This window comes from Rhizophagus irregularis, chromosome 28 (genome assembly GCF_026210795.1).
Source record: "Rhizophagus irregularis chromosome 28, complete sequence".
In the NCBI taxonomy this organism is placed as follows: Eukaryota; Fungi; Glomeromycota; class Glomeromycetes; order Glomerales; family Glomeraceae; genus Rhizophagus; species Rhizophagus irregularis.
Genome location: NC_089456.1, coordinates 3,181,354 through 3,195,392, shown reverse-complemented (window position 1 = coordinate 3,195,392; position 14,039 = coordinate 3,181,354). Strand labels below are relative to the sequence as shown.

General features: G+C 25.0%; 1 protein-coding gene across 1 annotated transcript; it reads right to left on the bottom strand.

Annotated features, from left to right (window-relative positions):
• Positions 1-12,941: 12,941 nt before the first annotated feature.
• Positions 12,942-13,766, bottom strand: OCT59_019320 (uncharacterized protein; the record flags this gene model as incomplete). The annotated part of the gene is made up of 6 exons (XM_066135951.1): positions 12,942-12,981; positions 13,071-13,101; positions 13,307-13,333; positions 13,416-13,446; positions 13,541-13,570; positions 13,647-13,766. The coding sequence occupies 6 exons, from the start codon at positions 13,764-13,766 to the stop codon at positions 12,942-12,944; spliced, it is 279 nt and encodes a 92-aa protein (XP_066005192.1).
• Positions 13,767-14,039: the final 273 nt, after the last annotated feature.

Here is a 14,039-nt window from a genome sequence, read left to right as displayed (position 1 = left end):
ATCTAATAAATGTATAGTAAAAGTATTGGACTTGACCCCCCTGGTGGCATCCTTTAATATTATGCGGGTCAATTCAGGTTCATCGCTCATCGTACTGGTAAAAAACGACACATTTGCGAATCTATTATTATGCAGACGTCCACGATCTCGCTTCATACATATATATGAATAAATAAAACCTCGTTTTTAGCATAGCCATTTATACTCATATGTGATATTTATTTTAAATGGTATAAATTTATAATGCAAATATCAATGATATTATGCAATAATAATTTATTTTTACCTTAGTCTAAGATTACAATTGATTTAAGATTTTGTTTATATCATTTTATCTACGTAATTTTATATAATTAATATTACTAGTTAAAAAAAAATCAATAATTTAGAAAAATTACTATCTAACTTTCCTTTATGCAAAATAACAAAATTGAATATAGAAAAAAAAGTTGGCAACGATAATCTAAAATTATGGTATATTAGTCCTGTTAATTTTTGTTATATAAATTTCTCGCCCAAAATTCATTGATTTATTACCACTATTACTTAAGAACAAATATAAATAATCCCAATCCTAACGCAACATAATTAAACTTTTTGTTACGTTTAATGAAATACGCAATCCACCAAAATATTATCCCTGTGACGAGAAGGGAAGTCTGTACGATGCCATTTACTTTTATTTCGCTAGTCGGTCCAACTTGACTTAAACAAAGTAATAAAAAAGAACTTATCATAACTAAGATGAAATAAGTATGAGTACTTTTAGGCCGTGCATTACATAAGAGTTCATAACGCATTGCACGCTACAAAATATCGTTACACGCCCACAAAAAAACGCAGTGCCGTAAATATTTCACGATTCATACGATCCCTATAATTTCTGAAGGTAAACAATATGCATAAAGTATTTCTTTCCTGTAGCATTTTGGCATATTCTAGGCCTTCTGTCATATTGTGTGTCCTCCGATTTAACAAAGGAAGCAAAGCCCACCCGCATGCACCTGATGCTTCAACAAAATCTGTTTACTTGCATTTAATCCTGGAAAAGGAGTTCCTGATATCATACGATACAGTTGTTGATTAGGATTACGTACAGACGGATCATCAATAAACCTGGCTATTGCTACCATAGTACATTAGTACATGTCTGCATCTGAATGCCTTAGCAATATACCTCTATCAAGTTTTGCCACTCACTTGACTCACTATTGATCTAACAATGATAAATGCAACGATAACAAAACCAATATCGCAAGACAATTCTACGCAGTGCACCCATGACAACGAGTAACCATTAGAACATGTGGGTAATGACCAGATAATTTCCTTTCCTTGGTATCCGATCAAAATCTCGACAAGTCATTATATCGTTCAAATGATTTTTGAGATTTCGTACCAAAACCAATTTCCTTAGCAAGTCTTCCCACTTCGCGATTATTCCTTCTGCATAGAACAGCCTCCATCAAACTTGCTTTTGCAATGATATCGATTATATTTGTTAGCTGTATATTCTTATCCTTTGCATTCCACTTGCTGGCTTTAATCACAACTTTTTGCAATCACTCGTGCAATGTAGTTTCTTACACGTTTTTTTGGTATAGTGACGAGCAAAGAAAGTGTCTCTTTCATCGCTGCATAATCTTCCTACTCAGAGATCCTGGATCACAATTCACGCTTCCATCTTTCAAGGAACATCCTGCCCAGATCCTTCTGCCATTCCTGCTATAAATATTGCTGCAATCCAATTGAAAAGCTCGGAACGTTCAGTCCAAATAGCTCACATCGAAGCAAAAGCCAGGCTATACCCCAGCCTAGGGGACCAAGTATTTAAAACACTGACATAAAAAATAGTTTGGATAACCGAATACGATATTTCATGTGTTCTTTATCACGAATGTAAAGAGTATTTTTGTCGAAATTTTATGTGATTTCATGTCTCAACATTTTTATATTTGAAATTTAAATGCCCAATCAGATTACTAATTTGTTTTATATATGTTGAGTAACATTTACGATAAATATAATTTTCTTTCATTCTAGACAAAAAAATACAAAAATTTTCTGGATTCTATTAATGAATATTTATCTTTATTGATATTCGTAAAAAAATTAGATTCTTTGTTTAATTCTTTATTTTTATTTTTAAAATCCATGTGAACAAAGTTACAGTGCTAATTACGCGGGTACTAAATAAAAGAATCTAAAGCAATTACTATAAAACTGTAAACCAAACCGCCTAATTAAGACAGCGCCACCCTGGAGTACAAATATAAAGAACCATAGCGAGGAATGCTCGAGGGTATTCCTCGTAATAACAATGAATTCACTCTTGTATCACCATGTGAAGGACCAAAATATCATTTCTTGGATAATTCCGGTATTACGTAATTCTGGCCCTAAAGAGATGAGCCGATCTATTTATATATTGCTAAGGGTTCTTTTCAGCACTCAATAACATAAGTATGATTTTTTTTTATCCTTTTTGCCCATTCAAATGCACGTGATCATCATATGTTTCAAATTCTTTAAAAATAAATTCTACGTTTGGAACTCGCACAACAGCTCTATTAAAAGCTAATAATAATATTTTCGTCACATAACTCAGTGCTAATGGTACTACGACTGTTTTTTCAACTTGCCGATTGCATAGCCTTTCATATAGTAGTCTGTGCAGGATTTTCTATTCTTCACTCTATACAAAGAAGCAGTAACTTAAGGGGCTTGGCACGGTCTATATAAAAACAATCTATAAATAAAGATAAAATTGACTATGTAATTTTGACATTTAGTTTATCGTAATTTCATCTATGTTCTAACCGATCGAATTAAATAGAATGCTTCAGACTTTCTAACGGTTCCTGCTTCTGAATAAAATAAAATACAAAAAGCTAATTGAGTGTTTAATTTGATCGATGATCTGATTAGATTCCCATATATATAAAAATGTCGCATCTTTTGAATATTATCAAGCTTTAGCCTATTCATTCTAATTAGAAATATTTTTCTCAGTTATTGATTTTATGTATACTTTATTAAGTGAAAAGTATATTTTGAAATGAAATTAATCCTGGGGGGTCAAACAATAGAATCAATAGATTAGGATGTTATTCTCTAATGTATAGGTCTTTTTTATGTAATAGAATACATAGAAGTAATTATAACAAATAGAAAATCAAAGAGATTCATTATTTATTACTTTTCAATTAGTTTGTCCAGTTTGACCCAGTTCTTAGCACACTATTGGTTATTAATTTATTTATATTTGATGTTTATTATCAATTTTTATCAAACAATGTTGAAAGAATAGTGAATATGCAGCCTGTATTTATATAACATAAAGTTACAGCATGTTAGAGTCATTCAATTTTATCTTACTTGCGAACATCATGCACTGGTAAAAAAATGATTTATCCTACACATATCTTACACATATTGGGTACTCAAAATGTAGAAAATCATACACAAATAATACACATATCATACACATATCAGGTACTAATATATATATCATACATATATCAGGTACCTGATATGTGTATGATATGTGTATTATTTGTGTATGATTTTCTACATTTTGAGTACCCGATATATGTAAGATATGTGTAAGATATGTGTAGGATAGACCATTTTTTTACCAGTGATGTTTATATTTTATACCAGATGGCCCATGAAATATATCAATATTGCACAATAATTGTAGTACTACTTTATTATAATAAGTCTTTTGAGTAAAGTAGCAAAAGATGTCAAAGTAACAGTATTGGTTTAAAAAGAAATGAGAAGTTCAAATTTTTAATTAAAATCTATCAAAAACAAATATCAGTTCCTTTATTTTAATTATTTCATTATATTCTAGAAATAGTTATTTAGAACATTTGTAATTATTAAAGCTAATTACAGAAGGTGATCAAAATCATCTGGCCAGTTTATTTTGCTAAAATTTTGTAGAATTGTAGATTATGATGTGTTAATATAATATAAATAAAATATAATTTTGTATTTATAATCACAATAAAATATTTTAATGCTTCATATTTTTTGAAAATATAAAATCACCCTATTGTATGCCCTATAAAAAATATATATACAGTTAGTATACTGTATTTTCGTATTTTGCGAACAGTATATTTATAGTATTATTACCGTATAATTACAGTATTTTCACATACTGTATATATTCGGTATTCTGCACACCATATCATATATATGGTTTGCGTACAGTATATTTTTCCAGTTTTACCCGTATGTTTTATACTTGTAAACAGTAGAAAAACCATATGTTTTATACTAATAAACAGTATATTGTTTTATATTTTATATTGCGAACAGTATACTTTTCCAGGATAAACCGTATATTTTATACTGATAAACAGTACTTTTTTCCAGTTTAAACTGCATATTTTATACTGATAAATAGTATATATTATTCAATTAAATCGTATATTTTATATTTGCAAACAGAATTTAAAATGCATTTATAATAAATAAAATTTTTATTAAATAATATTAAATATACAAATATTTTTTATAAATAATATAAATAAAAAACTAGTATAAAATAATATACTATTTGTAAAAAAAATAATATTAGCAAAATATAAACAAAAAAAAAAGAAATTTAATTAGTAATATTATCATTATTTTAAATATAAAAAAGGAATAATAAAAGTTTAGTAAAAAAAAAAATTTAATTAGTAATATTATCATTATTTTAAATATAAAAAAGAAATAATAAAAAGTTAGTAATATTATTAATATATTAGTTAGATATAAAAAAGTAATAAAATGATAGTAGTAATGTTAGTAATATATTAAAAAAATTAAATAAAATACATAAAAGTAAAAAAAAAAATATAATTAATATATGTTAACATATAATATTAATATAAAAATAAAAACATAAAACGGTGTACATAACATAGCAGGCTTTCCGATTTTTGAATAATCACATGATGATCGGCATATGTATTGTTTTAAGTTTTTTATTAATAAATTATCTGTTACGGCCTCATAATAAATAACTAAAATTCACATTTTCTAGTAATTTTTAAATGACGTAATACTGACATAATTGTTTGTATATAGATATGTATTTTATTGGCTGGATATCATATATATCGCACATGTGATAGCTGTACTAATTTATTTTAATTGTGCTACAAAAAATTTAATAGCGAAGGACGATAAAAAAAATTGATTCTTCAGGTCTTGTTTAAACGTATTACAAAGGAATCTGGCTATTGGAGGTGGAATCCAGAAGTTATAAACACTTGAAACCTTCTTATAAAACGAAAATAAGTATAGTACGTTTATATTATTTGGCTTTACAAAGAATTTTTGACAAAAAATAGTTGGAATCAAATAAAGATATATTTTGACACTCCAGGTTCTTCTTAAGTGTAAGTTATAAAGTTTTAAATAAGTTTAGTGTCAAAAAAATTCTTTATTGATAGAATTCCTTACCATTTAAAGGGTCAGATAGGATTTTTAGAAATTTTTTTTCCTTTATTAATAAACTAATTATTTCTTTCTCTTTTTTAGGAGTTGACTTATGAATTTCATCAGTATATTCTATTAAAAGCTTAAACAACATCCTTTAAATAAAGTGAAAGGAGTTTTATGGCTACAATTATTGGTAAGAAATATAATTTAAATTTTGTGTCAGGTTTTGATTGTAATGACATTATCGTTAATTTATCAACATACACATATGCTAAATGAATAATTTTATATTTCTTTGAAAGGTGTAAATGGGCTCTAATTTTGGAATCAAAAATCATGCAAATTGAATCATTAGATAAGGAGATATTTACGTTCAAATACAAGAGTTTATGTCAAATTGATAGTAAATGTGTTGAGCGTATTTATTGAGGAACCAATGATTCAATCAATGCGATTTTTAACTTTTTGGATAGATCTCATTCTCTCCTTTCAAATAAATATAAATTCATTTTTCTAGCATGCATATATGTTGAGTTATTTATGATTTTGCAACAGGGATTATAATGGATTTTTAATTTATATGGAAGGTACATATTAAAATTCTTGAATTTATTTCAGATTCTAATAAAATTTTTTTTGCAAATATATTTTATTAATATTTATTAGTTTGTAAGATTTAAAGTACGATTATTATGTGAGTTTTTAAATCTGCCAGTCATTTATATTAAAAAATTACGTAAAATGCATTAAATTAAAAGTTACTACTTGTAAAAATCGGTCAATAATAATTCAATTTGAATAAAACTTTGTATGATTAAAATTTAAAGTGCAATAAATTTATTTGCAATATTTGAGGTCATATTAATATGTAGAATTTTATGCAATGTCTTGTAACGGCATTTTATATCGTATGATAAAATCGGGAAATGATCGGCAAATTAATGTGATAAATGAGAAAGCCCACTATGCTGGTGTACATATAGTTGTTTAATTAATATTGTTAAAATTCACCATTACAATTCCAGAGAGATATTAGTGAAAGTAATTGTTAATTGATATATGTGCATATCACTTTTTGTATAATTAGTAGTTTGGTACAAATATATATATTATATATTATCAAAATAAGTTTTTTATTTAATTTTTATTATTATATGTTAAAATAATTTTGGTATTCATTTTTATTGTCTTTTTTTTTTAAAAAAAAGAAAAGAAAAGAATATTTTTGAAAAAATAAACAAAAAATAAACAAAACGTGTTATTAATGCATGTGATCATCGATCAGCTGAATTTTAATTGGTTAAATATAGAAATGCGAAAATTAAAAAGCAGAAGTATTTTTTTAAAATTTAAATCATACAGATTGTTTTTAAAGTTTAATTAGTAATTTAAAAGTTCTTTTTTTTAATAAGAAAATTTGTAAAAATTTTTCTTAATACTGCTTAATTTTTAAATTAAAGCCTTAATACTACTAAATTAAGATTAAATTAAGCTTAGTATTAAGAAAAATTCGCAAGAATTTTCCTTGATACTGCTTAATTTTTAAATTAAAGCCTTAATACTAAATTAGTTAAATTAGAATTAAGCAGTATTAAGAAAAATTCACAAGAATTTTCCTTGATACTGCTTAATTTTTAAATTAAAACCTTAATACTAAATTAGTTAAATTAGAATTAAGCAGTATTAACAAAAATTCTTGCAAATTTTTTAATAATTGTGATTTTACATCAGTGAGTTTTTGGGTAATACATATTAGCGGATACTAGTATTGTTTGATGCTTTAAAGTGTAGAAAAACTTACCCTATCACACGTCAAATAAATAAAAATTGGCAAAAAAATCAGATAGCCAATTTTTGGCTATCACTGGTAAAAAAATGATTTATCCTACACATATCTTACACATATTAGGTACTCAAAATGTAGAAAATCATACACAAATAATACACATATCATACACATATCGGGTACTAATATATATATCATACATATATCAGGTACCTGATAGGTATACTATATATATAAGTACCCGATATGTGTATGATATGTGTATTATTTGTATATGATTTTCTACATTTTGAGTACCTGATATATGTAAGATATGTGTAGGATATGTGTAGGATAGACCATTTTTTTACCAGTGTATATTTGTCTGATTTGTAGCTTTTTGTAGCCGATTTTTTAGCATGAATTGACAAAAATTGGATATGCCAATTTTTAAATTGCATATTCAAATCGGACTGCTGATTTTAGCTATATTTGTCTGATTTGTGACTTTTTACAGCCGTATTACCAATTCTTAACCACATTTTTCAGCTTTTTCATTATACAAAAAAATTGTATATACATTATGAAATATATATTTTTATAAAAAATTATATTGTAATATTGAATTAAATTTTAAAAAATATTTTATTAAGCAATATTAAATAAAAAACTAATCTTAAATAATTAAATTTTAAACAAAATACATTTAAGAATATAAATTTACTTGTAATTCAATGTAATACACACAATTATAAAAAATTAATAACTCCACAAATATTAACTGTGCCTTCATTAAAATAAATATTCAAGTAGATTCTAAGCTGCTGAACAATTTTCAATTAATAAAAGAAGTCGATTTACTTTGGCTAAAGTGCTCAAAATACGCTCTGAAGTAACAAAATGGAAAAAATAAAATTTGTAAATGAGTACCATTGTGAAAATCGTGAATAATTCATCAAGTATTAATTGTACCTTCGTAAAAATTAATATTCAAGTAGATTCTGACCTGCTGAACAACTTTCAATTAATAAAAGAAGTCGATTTACTTTGACTAAAGTGCTCAAAATACGCTCTGATGTGACAAAATGGAAAAAATAAAATTCGTAAATAAGTACCATTGTGAAAATCGTGAATAACTCATCAAGTATTAACTGTACCTTCGTGAAAATTAATATCCAAGTAGATTTTACCTGCTGAACAACTTTCAATTAATAAAAGAAGTCGATTTACTTTGACTAAAGTGCTCAAAATACGCTCTGATGTGACAAAACGGAAAAAAATAAAATTTGTAAATGAGTACCATTGTGAAAATCGTGAATAACTCATCAAGCATTAACCATACCTTCGTGAAAATTAATATTCAAGTAGATTTTGACATGCTAAACAACTTTCAATTAATATAAGAAGTTGGTTTACTTTAGATAAAGTGCTCAAAATACGCTCTGAAGTGACAAAATAAAAAAAATAAAATTCGTAAATGAGTACTGTTGTGAAAATTGTGAATAACTCATCAAGTATTAACTGTACCTTCGTGAAAATTAATATCCAAGTAGATTTTAACCTGCTGAACAACTTACAATTAATATAAGAAGTTGATTTACTTTGGCTAAAGATCTTAAAATACGCTCTAAAGGTAAAAAATTTTGTAACTTAATACTACAGTATTATATAAAAAATGTAAATAATTCCAAAAATATTAACTGTACTTTTATGATCTTAACAGTTTTAAACTTACTGAACTACTTTTAATTAAAAGAATAAGATTTACTTCAGCTAAAATGCTCAAACTATACTTTGAAATATATGTAAAAAAAATATAATATTTGTTTATATTTTAAATTATGAGTTATTTAATTTAAATGTATTTATATTTAAGAAAAAAAATATTTTAATTCTATTTTATAAAGTATTTAAAAAGTATTTTAGTAAAGTTTTTGAGGCAAAAAAATAATTATAAATGAAATAAAAAAAAAATCTAAGTTAATAAATAAATATTAAACCGTAATACATAATCACATGTTATATATTAAAATCAGAAATTTTAATTTAAAATCGAAAAATCCTATTACAAATAACCAAAAATTGGCAATTTCATGTTAAAAATCAGAAATATTATATTAAAATCAGAAATATTTATTAAAATCAGAAATATTATATTAAAATTGCCAAAAAAATCAGACAGCTATATTAAAAAGGGCAAAAATCTGATTTTTATTTATTTGACCTGTGTATATCTGTAGAAAATACGTTATAAACGTATGAATTTTAATATACTGTAGAATAATACGTATACCGTATCCTTCATTTACAATATTTTTGTGAACCGTATACAAAATACTGATATACAGTAGAAATGATATACGTTATGGACATATAAATTTAATATACCGTATCACATAATATGTTTACCGTATACTTTATTGTATTTTTTACTAAACACATTTTACAAACAGTATACATTATACTGATATGCCGTATGTAAAAATGCGAACTGTATCAAAAATACGTATACAGTCAGAACTCGATATACCGATATTTGATATACCGATACATTATTAAAAACTTGATATACCGATAAAATTTTACATTCTCACTATATGTGAGGACATATAAATATCGGTATAATTTGATATAACGATATTTTTTAAATTTTTTCTTATGAGTCCTGACATATCGTTATATAAAGGTTTGACTGTATACAGTATAAAAACCGTATACATATTTTTTATAGGGATGAATTTTATAAATTTTACAATTTTGTATAAATAAACTTAAAAATCTTAAAAATATTATAATTCTGCTAATATCAATCTAATAGACTTAAGCTTACCACCATTTGAATTGTCTCACTGAGATGGATTAAAAGAACTATAAATCATAAAATTTCAATCACAGAATCAGAAATTATTGTATGTAACATTTAGGCTTTTAGAGCGTAATCATGTGATAAATATTGATTCTATTAATATTAAATTATTACCATCTAAATTCTCTTAGTGAAACAAATCTGATAAATTTAAATTACAAAAATCTAATCACTAGATCTCAAAATAACTTTAATATACAATTTTAAATTTTAAAATTTATGAATTTTGCAAACTCAAAAAATTTACAAATTTATATAGTACAGTCAGACCTCTATAATTGCACTTTCCATAATTGCATCCACTATGTATATCCTCTCTAAATACACCCTCTGGTTTAGTTCTAAGTTTGTATGATCTCTGATTATTTTACCTCTATAAATGCATACCCCCTTTAAATGCACTATTTTGAAAATTATGCATATGGTCCCAAGGGGTGTGCAATTATGAAGATCTGACTGTATTATATTTACATAATGTCTGCCATATTATGATATAATACTTTTTTAACATTATACTTGCATACCTTATTAAATTTTCTGATAAAGCTATTTGAAAAGTACTATATTAAAGATATATTAAAAGGTATTTTTTCAAAATATTATAAAAAATAGGTATTGCTAAATATCACCAGTAGTGATTGTTATTATATATAAAAATATTTTTTAAATTTCAAAATTTTTGACTGAAATATTATTCTAATTATAATATAAATATTACTATTATATGTAAATTTATGAATAAAACAAGTTTTCCTTAAATTATAAAAGCTATTATTTAGATATTTTTTAAGAAAAACAGGAAAGTTTAATTTTGTAAGTAAAATACAATTTTTTGTTTTAAAAAGGATTTTTTTTAGTCAAATTTTCGAAATTTTAATGTAATTAGTATTTATTCAGGTTTGTTTTACATATTTATTATTTAAATTGAAATTTTTGAAAAAAAAATTTATAATATATTTTTTAACTTTACCCAAAATTATAATTTTTGGCCAGAATTTATTAAGTGGTATAATAATAATCACTACTGGTGATATTTAGCAATATTCATAAAAAATTTATTAATAGTATATCTTATGAAATTGGCAAGTTATTTTTGCAAATGAAAATAGAATTTATTATTAAAATCTTATAATGAATTTATTTAATTTAAATATTTATTATTGTTATATTATATATATATAAGTTTTTTCAATTGAAAAGTGGCTAGATAATTCTGATTGCTCTTTGTAATTAAATATATTTAAGCAAATGGACTCAAACCTTATTATAAACATATTTTTTAAAATTTAAAAAATTTTAATACTTATTAAATTATAATAAAACTTCGGATATTTTTAAAACAAATTATAAGTTATATTTTTTAAATTTAATAGTTGCTAGTATACTAAATATGATTTGTCTGATATAATATTACTGATTCTTATAAATTAGAAAGAAAGGTACCTTTAAACTGATTACATATCTCCTGAGATATATCTTAATTAAGGTAGCCAACACTGGTCAAAATCAATACTATCGGGTACATATCGGGTATCTGATATGTGTATAATATATGTGATATATGTGTATGATATTTAACAATACTACACATATCAGGTACCCGATATGTGTAGTAGAAATGTAGAAAATCGGTGACATATACTGTAAACATCATATATACATCTTACACATATCGGGTAGTCAAATATCGGTGACATATCGTATATCTTATACATATCGGGTAGTCAAATATCGGTGACATATCTTGTAAACATCACGTATATATCTTATACATATCGGGTAGTCAAATATCAGTGATATATATTATAGATATCATATATTTAACACACATATATCGGGTAGTAATACATCAGTTAGTAGCTATAAATTTCATATTAAAACTAATAGATATATATCTCTTTTTTTTATTTTAATTCAGATAAAATGAAATTCAACTTTATTAAAATTTAAACAATAATACAAGTCTTACTCTATCTACTACATATGTAAAATCAAATAAAGTTGAACATTAAAAATAAATAATTATACTATGTAATATGTAAAGTTCTACTGAAAGTAGCAATGATAATAAAATTATCTGTTTAACATTTAAAAGAAATATTAGTGAAAATATTAGTAAGTATATTAATTAATAAGAGAAATAAAAATAGAAATGTTAATAAAAACGTTAGTAGAAAATATAGAAAATGTTAGTAAAAATGTTAGTAGAAAGAAAGAAAAGTTAGTAAAATAGAAAATATTAATACGAGAATATTAATAAAAACATGTTAGTAGTATTTAATATTAATAGAAAATGTTAATAAGTGGTAAAAAACATTAGTGAGAGAAAAGAAAAAAAGTATTAGAACGTCAATAGAAAATGTATATATAAAAGAAAAAAACAAGCATAATGAAAATATACCTTTATGTTTATTTCTAATATAAAAATAAATAAAAAAATATAATAATATTATTATTTCATAATAACTAAGTAAAGAGTTTGTTTTAAATAAAAAGTTTAAGAGAAAGGTTTTTACGAAAGGAAAAAAAAAAATAAACAAAGTGCGAAATATAAATACTGAAATCATGTGATCAATCGCTTGATTACAACAACAAATTCTGATTGAACCATGGATTTTAACCCCAACATATCAATCCGGGTTATTATAATTTATAAAATGCATTTATACATTTATACTAGAATTACACTGCAAGTTAAACTCTTTATTGCTTTAAATAATACAAAACCCTACTTAAATATACCAATTAGTCACATATCGGGTACCTATCGGTAACCTATCATGCATATACCAGTCAACAAGTTAAATCACTGATTTTTCGTAATATCACAATAATAAATATTAATTTAGAATCTTCTTCATCCACTCAACTTACAGTTTGTATTATTATCCAAGAATCCATGTCCCTAATAAAAATGATAAAAAAAAGAAACATTATTAACGTCTTTACATGAAGAAATATAAAAAAACAACTTCCTCTTTTAGAAATACTCACCGGTCTCCATTTCCAAGTTCCAGGCTAAAATCTACAAAAAAAAGAAGTAAAGGAACGTTAATAAACGTTCTTACATAAAGAAAAATTAAAAAAATCTGCTTCCTCCCTTTAAAAATACTCACCACTGGTCACCATTTCTGAGTTCCGGGCTAAAATCTACAAAAAAAAGGTAGTAAAAGAACGTTAATAAATGTTCTTACATGAAGAAATATAAAAAAACATTTAGAAATACTCACCGCCATTTTCAAGTTCCGGGCTAAAATCTACAATAAAAGAAGTAAAGGAACGTTAATAAACGTTCTTACATAAAAAAAACCTCCTGCTTTCCTCTTTAAAAACACTTACTGATCCTAATTTCAAGTTCACAGGCCGAAATCTACAAAAAGGGAAAAGTAAAAGAACGTTAATAAACGTTCTTACATATGAAAAACCAAAGAAAAAACTTGCTTCCTCCTTTTAAAAATACTCACCGATCTCCATTTCCAAGTTCCGGCCGAAATCTACAAAAAAAAAGCAGTAAAAGAACGTTAATGAACGTTCTTACATAAAAAAACAAAATTTTTAGACACTTTTTACATTTTTTTCAGTTTTTCTTTTTAGGACTTCTCCCTCTTTTTTTTGGTCTTTCATTTCGGTCTTTTCTTTCTTTCGGTCTTCACTTTTTTTAAGACACTGTCTTCTTTTTATCTTAGTCATTTTTTTTGTCTTTTTAGGACTTTCACTTTTTTTTTGGCCTTTCTTTTAGGACTTACCCGGAATCTACAAAAAAAAAGATGTGTAGATCGGCCAATCAAATATACCGATATACTAAATACCCGATAGCATAAATTTCGACCAGTGAAATGCCCTATAATACAAGAAAATCTGATCCGATCTGAACAGATTCGGATCAAATTTTTTTTTAAATAAAAAAAAAATTTTTTTTTAAAATACCTTTTCTGGACGAACGGACGAAGCCGGACGACCAAG